This window comes from Mastigoproctus giganteus, chromosome 6 (assembly GCF_048544385.1).
Source record: "Mastigoproctus giganteus isolate SK-2022 chromosome 6, ASM4854438v1, whole genome shotgun sequence".
Taxonomy (NCBI): domain Eukaryota; kingdom Metazoa; phylum Arthropoda; class Arachnida; order Uropygi; family Thelyphonidae; genus Mastigoproctus; species Mastigoproctus giganteus.
Window position 1 is genome coordinate 115308416 of NC_143580.1, and position 22144 is coordinate 115330559.

Here is a 22144-nt window from a genome sequence, read left to right on the forward strand (position 1 = left end):
AAACGTGGGGCATTCCCCACAGATTGGAAAACTGCATTAGTCTGTCTAATACTCAAGAATCCGTCCAAACCACTAGAACTGCCAGAATCCTATAGGCCTATTGCTCTGTTGTGCATCCTGCGGAAAATTGTTTGAGCAGCTTCTTCACCAGAGATTAGAAACCCACTACGAAACCGCAGGGCTGGCTGCTCCAAACCAATTTGGTTTCAAGCCAGGAAAATCAACCGTTGATGCACTGGTAAATATTATAGTCACAGCCACAAACTGCAACAATAAATACTTCTTGGCAATATACGTGGACTTGGCTGGGGCATTTGACGCTTTGTGGTGGCCAAGAGTCCTGGGTCGACTCAGATGACACAAGATCTCCGAGAACCTATATAACTGCATCGGTAGCTATCTTTCAGATAGAAACATTATGATGAAGACCCCCTACAGTCACATTTCAAGACATATATATACTAAAGCTGCCCGCAGGGTTCTGTTCTAGGGCCCCTGCTCTGGAACTATGTCCTGGCTGGATGACTTCTTGAACATCGACCTTGGAGAAGTCCAATCATAAGCATACGCGGATGACCTGATCTTGATGCTAGGGGCAAACTCCAGGGCTCTCTCTCTTAGAGACCTATGCAAATCGTGCGCTGACAGTGCTTCAAGAATGGGCTACTCATAACCAACTGAACATCTCACCTGCTAAGACCTGCTCTGTCTTACTGAGGGGCACGCTTGCACCAACCAGACCACTTCAGATAAAGACCTATGGCACTACCATTAAACTGCAAACTACCAACTGCAAGCCCAAATGAAATACCTTGGAGTAATCACCGGCAAAAATCTATCTTTCCTACTGCATCTTGTCAACCTATGTAAGAAATCACAAACTACACTGCCCTAGTGGCCAAGGTAACTCGGCGGGACTGGGGCCCTCAAAGAGCGCACCCTGGCGCTCTTCTATAAGGCAGTTTTCATCCCTGCCATCACTTATGCCTCCGGGATATGGTTTGCAAAGATGCAGACCATCACCGAAAGCTAGAAACCATCCAGCGCTCTATCCTCCTAACAATAACATGAGCTTGTCACACAATCTCAACCATGCCCTGCAAGTAATAGCAGGTGTACTACCTTTAGACCTAGAAATTGTCTGCACAGGTCTACTCTATCAACTCTCCAAAGGAAAATCAGACATATTAGACTTCACCTCTGATCTACTCAACAACAGGACTGCAGAAGAAGAGACTTATCGCCCATTTAACACAGGTCTGGCAGACTAGGTGGATGGAGTCTACAAAGGGGACCATAACTTGAACATTTCTTCCAGAAATCCAAACACTTTATCCCAAATGCCCGACATGGTTCTTCCCGGGCCTACAAACCACCTTCCTTCTCACAGGACACGGTTCCATTCATGCAAAACTGACTTCCTTCCATATAATGGACAACCCTCTGTGTAACTGTGGATCCCAGGTAACCTGGGACTGCCATATGTACCACTGCCCACTTTATGAAGATCTCCGACGCATTCTCATTACACAGATTCATTACCTTCTGCAGGATCAAGAAAACCATCTTCTGGAATGAGCAACACTACTGCACCTTTTCCAAGTTTGCCAAGACCTTTTTGCCAGGCAACGAACTTTACCTCAACCACCAGCACAGCTCAGCTGCTGCCATTAGGCCTTCCTAGCCATGTTCCCTTGCATAGTCCTTTGCTTCCACTCCCCGGGCAGAAGGGGGAGGCTCCCCTTGCTACCCCTCTTTTCCCCCTGGTGGGGCATGGGCCAGCTCCACTGATTTTGGGGACCTGCCAGAGTAAATAACTATAATACTGGTGTACCTGGTCTGCCTCCGCGGGGCAGAGTGTGGACAACATTGGGCCCCATTAGGGGCTCAGTGGCTAAATGACCAGAGGAACAACAGTACACGACACTACACATATACAAAATCCATACACCTTTAAACTTCTTGCATAGACAGTGTTCTGTTTCACACCCACAATGTATAGTACACGGAGATAAGGGAACCCCTGGTGCTGTTTGACACTAAACACACTCTACGCTCATCCCAATCCATGTTGATCACCATCAATGACCTCCCTCTTCCCAACAATATTCTAACATTTGAAACGAGTACTTATAGGAACTTAAACGAGTACTTACTGTCTTCCAGGAAAATGTCCTGAGCCTACTATGGTTCTGACTAGCACTCAACCCACTATCTACCATGCTCAATAACAGCAAGTATGGATATGCCATAAAAGAAGGAAGAATCTGTGCACCCTCTCTCACCCGATGTTCATGGATGATATCAAACTCTATGCTACAACTGAGAATCGACTCCAACAGCTACTGTGGGTCACCGAAAAGTTCTTCACTGATATCAGGATGCAATTTGGCCTAGATAAATGCAAGACCCATGGATTGCATCAAGGACATCCAGTTGTCCAAAACTACCAACTGAAGACCAGTGAAGAGATTGAAGCCATGACAGAGAAAGAGATTTACAAATATCTGTGGATGATGTTAGTATTAGTACAGGTAATCCTCGTATAACACAATAGTTTGGTTCCTACAAAATCTTGTATAATGTGACACTGTGTTATATCAAGAACCAGTACAAAAGGGGGGGTTTCGTTCCAAAAGTTTACAAAAATACACCATTTTTTTTTATAACTATCAGAAACTTAATTTTTATAGTAATAACTGAAAATTTTAACTTTATTTTTATAATAGTAGTAACTTAATTAGTAATATAACTGAACAAACTTCTTACCTTACAAACTGTGATACTTATATTTCAGATAATGTACGTTCATTTAATTAAAGAACGATACGCACAAGTTGCAACAAACATGATACACACAAGTGAGATATGGAGTAATCAGTTTCTGAGCATTTATTTATGTTTTTTATATGAGTGAATATTTCATGGAAGGGGAAACCATGAAAACCTACAGAATTCCAGCTATCAGCACTATATCAAATGCAAGAAGATCGAGTTTACTACTCATTTATAATTGTTTACACTAACAGAAAAGACCAATAACCGGATACTGCGAATTGTTTTATGGTAGTGACCTCCAGAAATGTGCTTTAGAAAAATATCACGAAGGCAATAACAACTAGCATGTGAACAGCAGGGATTCACAAAAAGGAAGGGAAACGTTGAAAATTACATCTAACATTATAGCAGGGCTTTCCCAGCACAAAAGCTGAAAAGTACTGTGTTATGCAAGATTTCCACAATTCTCAAACTGTGTTAAAGCGAAACCTTGTTATATAAGTAATGTGTTGGGTGAGGATTGCCACAATTTATCAATCATGTTAGAGCGAAACCGTGTTATAGAAGTACTGTGTTATACGGGGATTGCCTGTATTAGTATTAATAGTGGCAAATGATGCAAGAAAGCAAGCTTATAAAGCACAGCCAAAAAAAAAAAAAAAAAAGCCTACACATTTCACCCATCCGTATCCTCCAAGAATTTGTCTAGTTCTTCTTTGAATTTCAAACCACCCACCTCTACAACAACAGATGGAAGTTTTTTCCAACAATCAACAACCTGCTGCCTGAAGGCAAACTTCCATGCATCCTTCCTCAGTTTTAATTTATGCCCCCATGTGTGTGTAGTCTCAGCAAGAGGAAGAATGCCATCAACATTTAGCTTACTCAGTCCATTCAAGGGCTTAAACACCTCAATCAGATTTTCCCCTCTGGTGCCTAGTCTCCAGACTCTGCAATTCAAAGAACTGAAGCCTTTCTTGGTAAGAGCACCCTTTGTTCTCTTCACCAATCTGGGTGCCCTTCTTTGCACCATTCCAGCAGATCTACATCCTTCCTAAAGTGAGGCTTTCAAATCTGTATTCATTACTCAAGATGTGGCCTAACCATGATCCTGTACAAAGAGATAATTACCTCCTTATCCCAGCTTGCAAAGTTTCTGTATGTCATTGACAAAAACCCCATGAGCTGTCCTGGCAGCCTGTCTACGCTGCTCAGAGAACATATCTGACTGCACAATTGACCCCCCCCCCCAGGGTCTTTTTCATTTTCCACTACTCTGAGTGTAGTACCGAATGTACACGGTTAGTATGTTGATCTGGGATTTCTTGCATTTGTCAATGTTTTACCTTAAAGAATTTAAATGCTGTTTTTAACCAATTTTTATGTGTAGATTTCAAAAATCACCATCACACATCATGTCACAGTTATTAAATAAACTCCAGCTGCCATTTCTTAGCCCTAATTTCACACTGGAGTTTATTTTCACGCTGGAGTTTATTTAATAACTTGTCACAGTTATCAAATAAACTTCAGCTCCCATTTCTTAGGCCTAATTTTTCCTTGATCGTGTTACAGTATCTCACCCTGATTACTGTCACCACCCTAATGTACCTTCATCAATATCATTAATGAATACTGATCACAACGATGGACCCAGCACTGAACCTAGGGGGGGACTGCATTAATAACATGTATTAGTTAACTTGTATTAATGTAACTTATGTTAATTATTAATATAATTAATAATTAACACAGTTATATTAATTATTAATACAAGTATTAATTGTATTGATAACAATAGCCAACGTGATTTTTACCTCAAAGAATTTAAATGCTGTTTTTAACCAATTTTTATGTGTAGATTTCAAAAATCACCATCACACATTATGTCACAGTTATTAAATATAGAGGTAGTTACGTTTTATCAAAATATACCAATTTCGCATAATCTAGCCCAGTGGTCTCCAAAGTTGGGTGTGCACACCCTTAGGGGTGCACAAGATAATCCGCAACCAATATTTATTAATTATGAAAACTTTAGTTTTTCGAAACGTAATTGAAAATAAAAATTATAAATAAATATTTTTTTAATACTTCAATGTGCGACTTTGTTTGATCACGTGGCTTTATTTGATAATGCCATCGATTATGAACATTTAAGGACATGCATTTTGTGCTTGAACTTCGATTTAATTTTATTTTGTATATTTTTATTTGTAATCTTTTAAAATTATATTTGATTTTAGATATAATGCCTGCCATGTAAATGATTTATAAATAAAAAAATATATTAAACTTATGTATTTAATTGTTTATTCCAGGGTGCATGCTAGTCCTTTAAAGTAAAATAAGGAATGCACGACCAAAAAAGTTTGGAGACCACTGATCTAGCCAGTAATGTATGACATACTGATTTATTTTAAGAGATGTAAGCTAATTCTCTGAATTTTAGCAGTCGATTCTGGCTTTGGTTTTCTTGTGATAAACATAATCAGACTTCTACCTGTGGTTCTTAGGTTCAAATTCCAATGCAATAATTTACAATTTGAAGAAAGCACACTTAGCATTTTTGGTGAGGTTATTTTTAGGCTGTGCCAAGGTTTTCCAAGTATTAACTGATCGTGATGTGTTTTTGAGGTTGTAAATCTATCCTCCAAACATAAACAGCCCCTCGAGAGTAGGAGGGTGTGGCTCTCCTACCACTTCACAAGATGTTGACTATCAGCCAGTAAGTTCAGGTAGTGAGGTACATTTAATAAAACAAGATGAGTCGAATGATTTGGTTTGAGATTTAAATTTGCTGAAAGAACAAGCTGAACTGTTAGGTTCTAGGTTACTTGTTTGTTTGTTATTTGGTTTTAAGGAGCATTAGCAACTAAGGCCATATTGCTCGAGAGATATGCGGTGGTCATTCCCTGACCTTTCTGCATCCTCCGTATTTGGTGGTCACAGGCTCGAACCCCGGTCTAATCAAGAAGCGTGTGCTACGCACTGCTGCTCCTGCCCACCTGGCTACGGAGGTGCCTGTTCCAGGTTACAGCAGTGGAATATACTAGCAGCAGAAACAAAGATTTCAGTTTCATAAAAGACATGGAAAGTTTTTGAAATATTTTGCTATGGAGTACAGTATGTGTTTTTGCAAAGACATTATTGGACTTCTGAAAGAACTAGGTGTCGTGCACAAGTCAGATGAATGGTGTTTATTTACAGATCCCTCAAAATTAAGTTTAAAAGAAGTTTTGTTTCATAATTGCAACAAATTTCCATCAGTTCCTGTGTTTTTCTGTTGGACTTAAAGAAAGTTATGAAAGCATGTCAAAGGTTCTAAATGCTATAAAATACCAGGATTATGATTGGAACATATGGAGTGATCTTAAGATTATTGGTTTGCGGGGGGGGGGGGGGGATTCACAAAACGTTTTTTTGTGTTTATGGGACAGAAGAACATTAGGTTGTGAAACATTGGACAAGCAGGGCAAGTTCATACCAGGAAAATGTAATGTCAAATATATTCCTTTAGTGCAATCAAACAGGGTTTTCTTCCACCCCTGCACATCACACTTGGATTGAAGAAAAATTTTGTGAAGGGACTAGATAAAAAAGGTAATGGATTTTGTATACTTGAGAAGTGTTTCCTAATTTAACATATGCCAAACTTAAAGGAAGGAATTTTTATAGGACCCCAAATTAGGAAATTCCTGAAAGACGATGCGTTTGAAACCCAGTTAAAGGAGGTTGAATTGGAAGCTTGGCAATCATTTAAGGCAGTAGTACGTGATTTTTTGGGTAATAGGAAAGAAAAAAACTATGAAATGTTGGTGTGTAATTTACTCAAGTGTTCCAAAAATGTGGGTTGTTGAAAATTCATTTTCTCCCTTCCCATCTCAAATTTTATCCTGAAAATCTGGGAGATGTGAGTGATGAACAAGGAGAGCAGTTTCACCAAGATATTTCCTCACTGGAAAAGCGGTACCAAGGTCGCTGGGATCTTGGTCGATGGAGGATTACTGCTGGTTCCTTGTGAGGGGAGTAAGCAGGAATACAAGAGAAAATCCCTTAGTAGCAAACATTTTTAAGGACAATTACAGGTATGCTGATCACATATTACTGAACTATAATATTTCGCAATGATTTTTGCAATATTTTTTTTTCCAAAGTTAAATGAGTTAGAGAGAATGTATATTTTTTTTCACTTGTATTACAAACTTGAATTATACATATATATATATATATATATATATATATCCCTTTATTTTAAATTTAAACTTTGATAAATCTTTTGATGTAGATGTGATAGAAACTTTTTATGGTGATTTTCTGAATCAGTACATTTATTTCCTCCAGAATCACATATTTTCATTATTGGAAGTATGACAAAAATATTTTTTTATTGGCTAGTGTAATTAATATCAATATAATTAATATCAGTACAAGTATTAGTTAAATTTATTTAACCCAGATTTCTGTTCCATGGCACAGTTTATAGACTGCTGTAGATTTTTATATCTGATACTTTCAGGTTTTTGTTTAAAAAAATTTTGGTACAATAGTAATATACAGGGTGCCCAAAAAGTTACTATCTATTTGGCTAAATAAGATGAATTTCATAAAAATGTCCAAATGACATGATTATATGCATATTTTTATACAAAATATAGGTATTTACATTCTTCTACAACTTTTCATAATTTATGAATTATTTTTTCTTTCCAGATCCATAGCATTCGTGATGATTGTGCAAGAATGTATTTATGTAGTAACATGTAGGATAAGAGGAATGATGTAATGAAATTAGGAAGAAGTTTGCAAGAAAGTTTCACAAAATGGATCCTACAGACAAAGCAATTTCTGACCTCCTGGTCAAGTTTAAGCGAACTAGATCTGTGCACAACACCATAAGATCTGGGACAGCCCAGGAAGACCCCGTGCAAGCATTGAACCTATACAGCATGTCTTTGAGGAGAATCAACAATTATTCATTCGGGATGCATCGTGCAGATTGGGCATTCCAAAAACAACAGTTCACACAAGCTTGCATTCTAACCTGCATAAAAAGCCTTACCATGTTCAAATTTTTCACAACTTGCATGAGGAGGACTATCCACAAAGAGCAACAATGTGTGCCAATCTTTGCGATCTAATTGAAAATGAGAATCTAATGGACAACGTTCTGTTCAGTGATGAGGTGACCTTTCACACCTGTGGCAAGGTCAAACGACATAACTGTTGAATCTGGTCAGAGGAGAAACCAACTGAAGTCATTGAATGGGAAAGAGACTCACTGAGAGTGAATGTGTAGCTTGGTATGGCTAAATCAAAAAGTCTATGGGGCTTTTTTCTTTGCAGAGGCTACAGTTACAGGAACCATTTACCTTGACATGCTCCAACAATTCCTTGAATCCAAACTTCAACAGGATGGTATTTTCAGAACTGTAGTATTTCAGCAGGATGGGGCACCATGCCATTGTTCAAGACTACTACCCTCAGCAATCGTTTTCCCAACTGGTGGATTGGGCGTGGAGGACCTCGGCCATGGGCAGTATGGTCTTCTGATTTAACACCATTAGATTTCTTTGCATGGGACTTCATTAAATTGAATGTTTACAAAGGAAGAATTATGGATATACCAGATCTTAGAAATCGTATTATGCAGGAAATTAATTTCAAAAATGACCCCCGAAATGCTTGTAAATGTGTTTTGCAATGCAGCTGACTGGTTTGAGATTTATAGAGACACCAATGGTACACATGCAGAATGTAATAATTCAAGTTTTGAGCTATGTACATATGTAATGATTTTTTCATTTCATTTTCTGTATTATCTATACAAATATACATATAATATTGGCATTAAAACATTTTTTTGAAATTTGGCTTTATTTAGCCTAATAGATGGTGACTTTTGGGACAGCCTATATTTTCAACAATATAAAATGACACTGAATATTTTTTATAGAAACTTTTTATTTCTTTTTACAGAAAGTGTTAATAAAGGATGAAAAAATTAAAATATTCTGAAATTTTACTAATTTTATTGAAACTTAAAAGAATATTACCAGTTTTTTTAAAAATGAAAGAAACAGAAATATATGTAATAAGAAAAAATTATTTACAAATTAAAAAATTAATTACATTCTTAATTATTACATATTCAAAAATGTCATGTAAATGGTGCAGGCTATCAGACTGCCAGCAAAATTTAAAAATTGATTATACAAAACAGAAATGTGTCAGCAGGTTACAAATTTTTAAAAATACTTTTGAATATATGGTAAATATGGACCAAAATGCTTATTATTATGAGTAAAATAAAACTGACATGAGTGGAAAATTTAAATCTCTCACAGTCTGAGAGACTGCATACCAGTTAAGGAGTAAAATGACTGAAAAAGGGTTTGGTAGTATTGAATAATATGTGATTTATTGTCCCACACAGAGCACCATATTTAAGATGATAAATATATTTGCGCATCTTCATGAATTGATATGACTGGTGTAAACAAAATTATGAGGCCTGGACGAATAAGGTTTGCTGCAAGTAAATATATATTCTTTCTTCCTCCATATAAAAATAACAGAATCAAAAAGATACATATCAAGTTACCCTGATACAGCTTCTTCCAGATGGAGTGACCCATGTTATGTCAAGCAACACGTATGATAACATGTGTGAAGGGAATTCAGAACTTGTTATAATAAAGCTTATTTTTGTATTTTAAATTCAAAATTTTTGTTGCTGGAAACATTTGGTGGATTCCCACTGAATCACTGTATCTTGTTCAGATAGTTATTTTATTATTAATTTTTTTTTAACATCTCATATATTTAACCCTCTAGCTGCACAGTGATGTCTACCAAAATGAGTTAAATTTAAAAATAAAATATTAATTTTAAAAAAATTATAAATATTTTTTCTTAGAAAGTAAGCTTATACAGCATAGCAAAAAAAAAAAAAAAAAAAAGCCCACCTATCCATTGCTTCTAAGAATTTGTCCACTTCGCCCTTAAAATTATTTCAACTACCCATTTCCACAATATGATAGAAGTTTGAATCCAATTTAAAGTGATATCAATGATAATTGTAGTTTGCCTTCATTATTGGTTTGACTTTTGATCTACATTATTATTTGTTTTCTTATTGAAGAAGTCAGGTCATAAAAAATAAAACAGTATGCATTTTTAAACCTATTCTTGATAATTATTATAAAATGAGAATTTAAAATTATTGGTATCTCTCACAGCCAGAATAATTGAAGCAATTTAGCTTGACATTTCATAGCAGTGTCTTCAATTGTAATTGTAAAAGTATACTGGTTTATTGGACACAGCCAGATGCCCAATTGTTTAAACTCATGGGCTTTTCATTTTACAGGTTATGTTCTTAGGGATCGGGAGTGATGCTAGTCATAGCAAAGCATTCTTCTTCACATAGCAACAATGCAGATTAATGCCCAAATGTGGGCAGTAGTGATAAAGAACAGTTAATCTTACATGTCTAAAGCATGCCAGATAAGTTTTATTTTTAAAAAAAATATTTTAAAAATATAAGTTTTCTCTGTAAAAAATTCGATTTTTCAGAATTGTGTTCACAACCAATTGATAAAGGTGGCATCAAAAAAGTGAAAGATTTGAATATTTCTTGCTGATTTTTAATGATGTAAATTTGGTTATTCTTTCTGGGTGCTTGAGTGACCCTTAAAGGAAATAGAGATCACACCAGAGGGTTAAATTTGTGTGTGTGTTTTATGATCAGTTAACTGTGGCATTTATTTTTTCCTACCAAAGATGTATTTTCTTATCCATATATAAAAGTCACACTGTGTTACTTATTCATTTATTTAAACTTATTTTTCCTGGATAGTAATAATACAGTACAATACAATACAATTTCTTCTTCAAAGGTTTTTGTTTACAATAAATAAACTTGTTAAGAAAATTAAATTCCTTTCCAACAAGTTAGAATTCAACAAATTTAAACATTTTTCCAAACATAAAATAATAAAGAAAGAAATGAAATTATTACACGTAATACATTCCACACTGTAAACATAGTATAATAAATATGTAAATTTAATCTAATCTACTGGATCATTGAAAATCAAAAATCTAATTAAATATTTGAATTTGTAAGTACAGTAGACTATCGATTTTCCGGTATAGATGGTAAAAAAAACTTCCTGGTTTTTCCAAAAATACAGTCTTCTCGACATATGTTCCAGGACTTCTACATAAGTTGAGTTTTACGTAACTCGGGAATGACTAATAAAATATTGCAACCATATCCCTTATATGCCAAAATTACAAAAACTACGTAATATCCCCAGAAGAATGAAGAAAAATAATTATATATTTTTAATTAGTTCTATTAAAAACTTTATCTGGGGACAACGGTGAAACAGCCAGAATGGCACATAAGAAAAGAAAACATAAAAGGAAGTAAAAACGCATGTTATTGTACGGTAAAATCTGATATGTCTTTCCGTAGCCCTTATTATTTGTTGACCTCATTAGTGCTGATTGCTTTACCGTGTGTTCACCGTTGCTACTGACAAATCTGAATACCGCACAATACTTGTTAACGTTTGGCCATTTTCATACATCCTTATTATTTTAATTTTCTGATCCAAATCGATCGCTTTCCTTTCTTGAGAAATTTTTACTAGTAGCACTTTCACTTATTATTAGCCTTATGGTGCAAGGAAGCTAGAGGCTTATGCTGCACCAGGCAAAAAGAAAATTTGAGTACCCTCAAGAGAGAGAGAGAGAGAGAGAGAGAGAGAGAGAGAGAGAGAGAGAGAGAGAGAGAGAGAGAGAGTAGAAGGGAATCACCAAAAAAGAGGACAATGATGATTTTCACAGGGTTAAGGAAAACTCACTATTATCACCCCACGCGAGCTCACATTTTACTAAAGCTCATTTCTAGAGGTCACTACCATAAAACAATAAAAACAATTTGCATTTTGCGGGATACTGGGCTTTTTTGTTAATGCAATCTATTCTAAACGGGTAGTAAACTCAATTTCATTGCATTTGCAATAATACCAATAGCTGGAATTCAGTGGGTTTTTATCTTATTATGCTGAAATGTGTGTTCCCTTCACTGAAATTAGCATTAGCATTATCAAAGGCACATGATGCAAGCTTATAATAGCATCAGCCAAAAAAAAAACCTTTATTTCACCCATCCACTAGTTCCAAATGTTTGTATAGTTCTGCCTTGAATTTATTTAAGCTATCAACTTCTACAACAACAGATGGAAGTTGTTCCAGCAATCAACCACCCCCTGGCTAAAGGTGAACTTCCGCACATCTATCCTACAAATGTCTTTCCTCAATTTGAATTTATGCCCTCTCAGGCGATTATTCTGAGCAAGAGAAGAAATCCCATCAGCATTGAGCATGCTCAAACCATTCAAGGCTTTATACACCTCAATCAGATCACCGCGCTGGTGCCTTGTCTGCAGACACGGTAATTTGCAAAACTTAAGACTTTCTACATAAGAGCAACACTTTGTTCCATTCAATAATCTTGTTGCCCTTCTCTGTACTCATTCCAACAGCTCTACATCCTTCTTAAAATGAGGCCTCCAGACCTGTATACAATACTCAAGGTGTGGACTGACAATTGCCTTATACAAGGGGATAATTACCTCCTTATCCCTGCTAGAAACAGTCCTATGTATCATTGACAAGACACCATGAGCTACTATTGCCGACTGTCTACACTGCTCAGAAAACTTCATATCTCCCTGCACAATTACCTCCAGGTCCTTTTCATTCTCTACCACTGCCAGTGTAGTACCATAGAGTTGATACGTTACTCTGGGGGTTACTGCTGGGGTCAATATTAAACTTTGTTTGCCACCTCTCAGCCCATGTGCTCAACTTTTCTAGATCCTGTTGCAGCAGCGTACTGTCATTAGTGTCATTAACAACCCTGCCAACCTTCGTATCATCTGCAAACTTGGACATTGAGCCTGATATACCATCATCAATATCGTTTATAAATACAGAAAACAACAATGGACCCAACACTGAGGGACTCCACTAATAACATTATTCCACGAAGAGAAGTGTCCATTGATTACTACTCTCTGTCTTCTCCCACTCAACCATCCCATTATCCATAGCAGCAATTTGCCTCCAATGCCACACTGCTCCAATTTGTGCAGCAGTCTTCCATTTGCAACAGAATCCAACGCATTTCTAAGATCCAAATATATGATTTCAAAAGTTATTCTTTGCATCCAATTCCTTTCTGACTACATCATAGTATCCAATCAAATTGGTCAGACAAGACATTAAAAACCCATGCTGTGTCCGAGCTATAACCGAATTCTTGTCTAGATGATCCTGCAATGCTTGTTTTACCAGTGTCTCTATTAATTTTCCTGGAACAGAAGTTAAACTAAAAGTTCTGTAATTACCTGCGTCTCCATTTGATCTTGCTTTGTGGATTGGGGTGACTTTTGCACATCTCCAGTCCATGGGTACCTTCCCTGAGTCCAGGGAAGCTCTCTTAATTAGGGCTAAGGGTTTGCTTACTTCCTTTGCCACCTCCTTTAATATAACTGGATAGATTCCATCCACCCCAGGTGCCTTTCTTATGTTTATCTTCAACAATTTATATTCCACTTTACTCTCACTTATTACAAGATTATCTAGCTTACTGCCAGAGTTTATACACCTCTGGCATTCCCCTCCCTGAATAACTCCTCATGTGTGAATGTAGATGCAAAATATTCATTTAGTTTATTAGCTACCTTGAGTATTTTGCATCTACATTCACACGTGAGGAATTATTAAGGTTTGAAAATGGCAGAAGGTTATCAAATTGTAGCAGGATACTTAATGATTTTGTAATAACTGAGAGCAAAGTGGAAGAGAAACTGTTGAAGTTAAATGTAAGAAAAGCACCTGGGGTGGATGGGATCTATCCAGTTATATTAAAGGAGGCGGCAAAGCAACTAAGCAAACCCTTAGCCATAATTATGAGAGCATCCTTGGACTCGGGGGAGGTTCCCACGGACTGGAGATGTGCAAATGTATCCCCAATTCACAAAGGGGGATCGAAGGGTGACACGAGTAATTACAGACCAGTTAGTTGAACTTCTGTTCCGGGTAAAATAATGGAGTTGCTGGTTAAAGATGCATTGCAGGATCATCTAGACAAGACTGCAGCAATAATTCAGACACAGAATGGGTTTGTTAAGGGAAAGTCTTGTCTGACAAATTTGATAGGATATTATGATGTGGTTACAAAGGAACTGGATGCAAAAAATAATTTTGATATCATATATTTGGATTTCAGGAAAGCTTTTGACACTGTTGCGCATGGAAGACTATTGTACAAATTGGAGCAGAATGGTATTAAGGGTAAGTTGCTACAATGGATAAAAGGATGGTTAAGTGTGAGAAGACAGAGGGTGGTAATCAATGGGTGCTGCTCTTCTTGGACTAATGTTATTAGTGCAGTTCCACAGGGTTCGGTGTTGGGTCCACTGTTGTTTTGTATATTTATCAATGATATTGATGAAGGTATATCAGGCTTAGTGTCGAAGTTTGCAGATGATACAAAGGTCGGCATAGTTGTTAATCACAGTAATGGCAGTGTGCTACTGCAACAGGATCTAGATAATTTGGGCAGATGGGCTAAGAAGTGGCAACTGAAGTTTAACCTTGACAAATACAAAGTAATGCATATGGGTAGAAGTAACCCCAGAGGAACGTACCAACTGTGTGGTACTACACTTAAGGTGGTAGAAAATGAAAAAGACCTGGGAATAATTGTGCAGGCAGATATGAAGTTTTCTGAGCAATGCTTACAGGCTGCCAGGGCAGGTCATGGGGTTCTGTCAATGATATATATGAATTTTGCTAGCAGGGAAAAGGAGGTGATTATCCCTCTGTATAAGGCAATGGTCAGGCCACGCCTTGAGGACTGCGTACAGCTCTGGAGGCCTCATTTTAGGAAGGATGTAGATTTACTTGAGCGTGTACAGAGAAGTGCAACAAGATTGGTGAGGGGAATGAAGAGATCCTCTTATCAAGAGAGGCTTAAGTTCTGGAAATTGCAGTGGCTGGAGACTAGGCACCTGTGCGGTGATCTGATTGAGGTGTATAAGGCCTTGAATTGGTTCAGCACGCTGAATTCTGATGGGATCCTTCCACTTGTTCAGATTACGAACCTAAGGGGGCATAAATTCAAATTAAGAAAGGACAGATGTAGAATAGATGTGCGAAAATTTGCCTTTAGCCAGCGGGTGGTTAATTGCTGGAACAAACTTCCATCTGTCGTTGTGGAAGTTGATAGGTTGAATAAATTTAAGGAGGAACTGGACAGGCATTTGGAGGGAATGGTGTGTTTTTTTTTTTTTTTTTTTTTTGGCTGATGCTGCATAAGCTCCATACATTTGCTTTCTTGCATCACATGCCACTACTACTACTACCTGAGAAAGATCATCAGCAGTTGAACCATTGTTATTAAGTGGACCAATCTGATTCATTCCCTTCCTTCTAGAGTTTACATAAGTAAAGAAATCTTTGCTGTTTTTCTTTTCATCCTTTGCCAAAGATTCCTCGTAATCTGCCTAAATTCATTTATAACTTGGTTACAAGTTATAAATGAGGCTTCATTTATAACTTGTAATTCATAGGCTTCTGTGTCACCTGTTATTTTATATGCATCCAATGCATTTTTCTTCTCTGTCACGTCTAATTAGTTCATCTGATATCCATATAGGCCTAAATCTTGAACGATATTTCTTAGTTGGTATGAAAAGCCTATTAGTTCCCAAGATTAATTCATTGAATGCTTCCCATTTTGAATTTGCTGTTGGTAACATCATCAGTTCGTCCCACCATATAGATTTTAATTCTGTCTCAGACCACCGTAGTCACCTTTATGAAAGTAAAAACCTTTCTCTTTCCCCTTCATGGTAGTTACCTCTTTGAGTAAATCTCACTTCAGCACACTGTGATCACTGCCACCTAGTGGTTCCTTTATCTGCAGAATCTTGATGCATGAAGAATCACCTACTGATAATCAGATCAAGAGTAGTACTCCCTCTAGTTGCCTGCCAAACATGCTGCTGTAGAAAACAATCATCCAATAAATCCACAAAAGCCTTGCTAGTGTGTGAGTGACCAACCCACAATTTCCAGTCAATCTCTGGGAAATTAAATCCCCCATTATAAGACACTCTGATTTACTGGCCCACTCTATTTCGCTGCACAATTGCTCATTATACTCATCATATTCATTAGGCCTATAACACACACCTACTCTCATTTTTCCTTTTCCAGTGCTAATGTTACAACAAACAGACTCAACATTGCATTGTCCACCAACATCAGTTCGATGCACTTCCTTAGATTTTATGTGTTTCTTAGCTAACAGCATAACCCCTCCTCCCTTCCTGTCCTGTCCTGTCTGTACACATTGTACTCCCCAAATCTTCAGTCATATAAAAAATATATAAATAACGTAACGTAAGTCTGAAGCTACGTAAGTCGAGGATTTACCGTATCAAAAAATGTTCAGCAACCTACTTAAAAAGTATGGTGATAAATAAAAAACGACAAAACTTACCACGCACTATCCACATGTCCAATATGATGCTTCCCTTTATTTTTTACAATGTTGATTTTAAATCTAATAGCTTTCCTTTATTTTTTACGATGTCGCGTATGGTTTGGTCACCAACATTATAATGGTTCCTTAGAGGTTTAACAGATGCACAGTTTTCAAACTTTTGAGTAATTTCAAGTTTTTGTTTAATTGAAAGCACAACTCTTGCATTTTCCCATCATTTTCGCGATTTCTAAATAGAAAAAAAATATATAGTTACTATAAAGAAAAAAGCATCCGACCTCACTGACATAAATAAAGAGACAAAATTTGTCCTTTTGTTGTGCAATGGCACACAACAATCGACACAATGCACTAAAACAAACTAAACATTTGGTCTCTTTTTTTTTTTTTTTTTTTTGTTGAGCAGCGGGTTGCAAAATAAGTGGCACACTAATCTCCCAATGACGGCTTATAACGCCACTTCTTGTTGCTTATTTACGACTTGCAAAACATCTGTTTATACCTATTCTGGTTATTACTTGAATTTTATGATTTTTGGTCAATTTATTTATTTTTTTTAATTGGAGTCTTTAAGTGTCCCAGTTAATCCACTTCCCAGTTAATCCAATCCCGGTTAATTGAGAGTCTGTTTAGTACCCTGGGGTGGGGCAATACTATTGCCTTTGGATTCCTTAAATTATATAAAGAATTCCTTTGCTCATTTTGTTCTTCAAGAATATTGTTCAAATTATTAATAACTAAATTTAACTTCAGTTTCTGAACCAGATAAAGCATATTATAATTTAACAAAAATTGCCTTCTCTTACACAAGTCATTCCAAATATCCTTTTCCATTATATGTTTCAAAATTCCATTAATTAAATTATTTACCACCCTTACTTCAGATAAATTTGATCTTGCCCATACATTAATTTCTGAGGATCGTGCCTACAGCAAATTGTGCAACAGGAACTTTTTTATCAGTAGTCACAGTGGTCAATTCGACATTAAGCAGCATGCACAATACAAAGGGCATCAGCAAAAAGAAAAGGGAAATGTGGGTGTAAACAAGATATCAAGCTATTTTGTTAATTTTAAAAAACGAAAATATGACAGTGTGACAGCATGTGAACTAGGGTTAATATAATACAATGTGAAACATAATCATAGTTATAATAGTTTGGACTGTGGTAACAAACCAGCATCATTCTTATTCCATGATTCTGATATTGCAACAAAATTGTGTTGTGGAAGAACTAAATCAGAACCATTAGTTAAAAATGTTCTAGCTCCTAAAAGTGTAGAAGACTTTGTGTACATTCGTAATGATCCAACTAAATGCCGTCAGTTCTTTTGTGTTGCTACAGATTCTTCAAACAAGGACAACAGAACGCTTTTTCCCATATGCATTAGATATTTTGAATCTACTAAAGGTATAGAAAATAAATTGTTAGGTGTTGTTGAAAGGGCTGATGAAACAGCTATTTCTATATCTGAAACGTTAGAAAATTAGATATTTGTTAAGTTTTCCTGGCTCAACTGCTGTAGTAAAAAGGGCATTTTCATTAATGAAATTGAAGTGGACAGATATCAGAAACAGAAGTCACCAAGAATTAATCGAAGCAGAGTTGCAGATTGCAATGAATTTCTCTTTTACATGTAAAGAGTTCCTTCAATATGTAAAACAGGATATTAAAAAAAGTAAGAGATTACCTCAATCTTTTTCATGGAATGCTTCCAGTCAATTCTCTCCAAATGTAACGAATAAAATAAGATGAAAAAATGAAGTGGATTCACTCACTCATAGAGATTGAACACGCAATGGAATCAAAAGCCGAGAGCCCCAACCCGATCCCGAACACATCAAACCAGCGCAGCAAGACCATGAGTGTGAGAAGACATTGTGTCAGAATAAATAATTAAAACTGTTTAAGATAATAAATAATTAAAATCATGATTAAACATATTAAAATCACTATTAAAATTTGGATGAACACTCAAATTAAACGAAATGCCCAGCTGTTTCCCTTCCTTAAGCAGACCATGCTTTTCAGCCGATCGCCGTGTTCACAGGATGGGAATATCGCGAGGTGTTTGTGTGTGGCTCATAAAATAGATAGATTATTTGTATTGAGGCATGTGTAAAAAAGACCAAAAATCCGAAATTAGGTAAGGACATCGTACATTGATAGACTTTTCATGTAATTTTATTTCAAGCGTTTCATCAATCAATAATTTTATGTAATTGTGTTGTATGTTTAAAATTTCTGCTTCATTGAATAGGAATACGTGACCATCATTGAACGCATGAAAGGCCAACTCTGACGTGTTTGTGTGCAATGTGCGGCGGGAAGCAGCATGTTGCTTGACACGTAAATCTAAATTATAGTGAGTGGACCCCTCGTATGATGAATCACACTGACTACACGAAATCTTGTATACAAGATCATTTACCTGTGCCGAGCAAGAAGGAAGAACTGTGTGATTTTTTTTAATATATTATGGAGCTTCTGCATGGGCCTGGTTATAATTTTGAATTCAGTATTTCTAAAGAGTTTATTGAACTGCCTGTACCATTGTTCGATGTACGGTATGTAAATAGTGTTTTTTATTGGTTTTATTAATGAGTATCGTATTCGCTGTTTTATTTTTAGCCTGTAATCTGATTTGATTTATAACGGAGTGAGATTTACACAATTTGAAACTTACACAATTTCAAAGTGTAAGGTGGGTTCAGAGGTGGAATATTTGTAAACGTTGAAAAACTGGTTAAACGTAATGGATCTCTTATACGTGAATGGATGATAACTCTAGTAATGCGGGTGCATCCCCGAATTGGTGGGGTTTCAGTAATGCTAAATTGGATTTTTTGCATGTCACGTGTAGAATGAAATTTAAGAAATTCAGGGCTTTTGTTTCTATCTGTTCTTCCTCCAGTGTAAAATGTAGTCTTGTGTGAATATTGTTGAATACCAGTAGAATGACCCGAGTAGTGTTATGATCTGTTATAACAAGTATATCATGGCGCAGTATAACCACAGTCGTTTTTGCGCCAATAAAATCAAATCAAACAAGTATATCGTCAATATATCTCCCATAGTAAGTAATGCGTGGGGAGAAACAGTTTTAAATGAATGTCCTCAGTATTGGCAAGATAGATTTCTGCTATAAGACTGCTCAGGTTCGAACCCATCGGTAAACCGAAAACCTGTTTGTATATAGTATCTTTAAACGCGAAATAGTTAGCTTCAAGAAGAAGCTTGATTAATTTAAAAATTTTTTTTTTGGGTAATTTAGCGTAATTTATCATGATAGTATCGTTATTTAACAGTTCCCAAACTACATTGAGAGCATAGTTTACATTTACATTGGTGTACAAGGAGGTAACATCTAACAAAAATAATTTATCATGAACGCCAAGCTTTAATACTATTAAAAAAAGGGTCATAATTTTTTATGCCAAACTTTATCAACCATCTAAAATGGTTTAATGATGTTGTATAAGTGTGAAAACACTGAATTTTTGACACAATGTCTTCTCACACTTCTCACAATGTCTTGCTGCGGTAGTTTGATGTATTTTGGGGTCGGATTGGGGCTTCGTCACGCGTCGAATTTTGTCGGATCTCTATGAGTGAGGGAATTCATTAATTCGTTTTTTCATCTTATTTTATTCATTACATTTGGAGAGAATTGACTGGAAGCATTCCACGAAAAAGATTCAGATAATCTCTTACTTTTTTTAATATATTGAAAAATCGTGGAAGTTGAGCCTTGCAGCTCTGGAATTTTTTACTAATTCTTATTTGTAAAACAGGATAAACAATTGTTAAAAAGGGCAAAATGTCAAAATAAGTACAATTAAAATATCAGACAATTTAAATTTTTTTGTATTTTTTAAAACTAATTTTATCGACAAAAAATCTTCCTTTTTTTTTTTTTAGGGAAACCTGACAAACCCTATGAGTAAGTGATAAGTATCATGCACTAAATATTCAAGGTGTGGTTAAGAATGTCAAGAGGGAAGAAAATCAAAAGAGACTTCAAATTTTTTTTGCCCAAGATGTAGCTACTGGTTAGCAGGAAAAAAGGGGACTGAAGTGGTGCAAATTCTGACAGCAGGGATTTTCAAAGCAGGCAACCGTAAGTGTGTGCAAATTTAAGAATGCAGGTGGATATCCAGATAAAAGTTGATTCAGCAGGAAGCTCATGTTAAATCGGAGTACTGCAAAGAGTTAGGTGAAAATAAATTGCAGCAATTGCTGTTTAAATCTTAGCACAGAAATTGTATGGAGTGCTGGTGACAGGCCAAGCACCTACTTTAAGGTTAGCAGGTTGCAGACATGAGTGATTAACATGACTGCCGAGAAAGCAAAATTATAAATACTTTCATATTCTAAAAGTAATGCAATGGATTTCAAAATTTCACAGGACAAAATTTCTGAACAACTCATATACAAGAGTTGTTCAGGCACTTTACATTCTTTTGTCAGGATTAACACTACAAAATTATCAAAACGTGGTGAAGCACATTAGTGCAGTATTGAGTAGATCATGGCTCAAACTCATATGACTGCTAAATGTGGTTAATGATTGTTTTCATTGTCGAAATTGTAAATTCTCTGGCCTAGTGGTTGTGCTGGAGTATAAATTAAAAAAAAAAAAAAAAAAGCAGAGCACTTGTTGGCATCATTACTCGTGCAAAGCGCTTTGGCGCAAGTCTCCTAAATGTATAATTTCATTCTTCGAAGTTATAGATTTCACCAAATCTGATCCTGTGATTCAGTGGCAAAACTATAAATACCATCCCCGCGAGATTGCTCAACGAATTCCATATGTGATCCATACGAAATCAGAGCCACCAGATACCCTTCCCCACACTGGCAGATCACTGCTGTGATTAGCAATGCACGGAAATTATATAAATACAGTTAACCCTCGCATAACATGGTAGTTTAGTTCATACAAAATGTCGTGTAATGCAAAACCATGTTATACGCGACTTAAGAACCAGTACAAAAAGCGGGGGGGGGGGGGTTACATTCCAAAAGTATGCCATTTTTTTTATAACTATCAGAAACTTAATTTTATAGTAGTAATAACCTAATATTTTAACTTTATTATTATAATAGTAGTAATTTAAATAGTAATAAGTGAACAAATGTCTTACTTTACAAACTGTGATATATGTTAGATAATGTATGTTCATTTAATTTTCTTCCTCTTCATCGCTGCTAAGCGCAATCTCTTCTGCAGCATCTAGATTTCGTGTACTGTCTGCTCTCTATCAATCAAATTCACAATCTGCAAGCTTCGAAGTCACAATTTTTTATGGTCTCAAACAAACACAAATTTGATAGCACAGAACCTAACCCAGGGATCTCCCAGCAAAATACAGTGGACCCCCACTTCAAAGATATAAAGCACAAATTTAACTTTATTACCTTACCAATTAACAAAGTTAAATGATATGTGAAAATCGAAATACAGGCATACCTCGAATAACGAATAGGATGCGTTCCACGAAATTACTTCGTTAAGCGAAACTTCGTTTTCAGAGGTAAAAATACTATGGCCGGAATAGGGATACGTTCCTACGTAACGAAAATGAAAAGCTTTTTTTTCGAACTAAGAAAAGTTTTATTAAATAAACAGTCAACTTACATACAAAGTGAAATCACATTTTAAAATATGAGTCTAAAGTTGATTGCTTATGCTTTTTTTCTCTTTCTTTTAACAATTGCCTATAGGAGTTATTGCATTTAACACTGATCGCTTAACAATAAAACTTCT

General features: G+C 36.1%; 1 protein-coding gene across 5 annotated transcripts in view; it reads left to right on the forward strand.

Annotated features, from left to right (window-relative positions):
* LOC150084520 (transmembrane protein 216-like) overlaps positions 1–20360 on the forward strand; it is a 119537-nt gene extending 99177 nt beyond the window's left edge. For 2 of the 5 annotated variants that reach the window (XM_090375273.1, XM_090375272.1), the window contains exon 6: positions 5100–5219. In XM_090375273.1, the coding sequence (XP_090231399.1) occupies positions 5100–5124 (25 nt within the window). In that variant the 3' untranslated portion in view covers positions 5125–5219. Of the gene's footprint in view, positions 1–5099; positions 5220–9214; positions 9614–10150; positions 10612–20295 lie in introns of those variants that run through there. The other 3 variants (XM_090375276.1, XM_090375275.1, XM_090375274.1) reach the window with 3 other exon arrangements.
* Positions 20361–22144: the final 1784 nt, after the last annotated feature.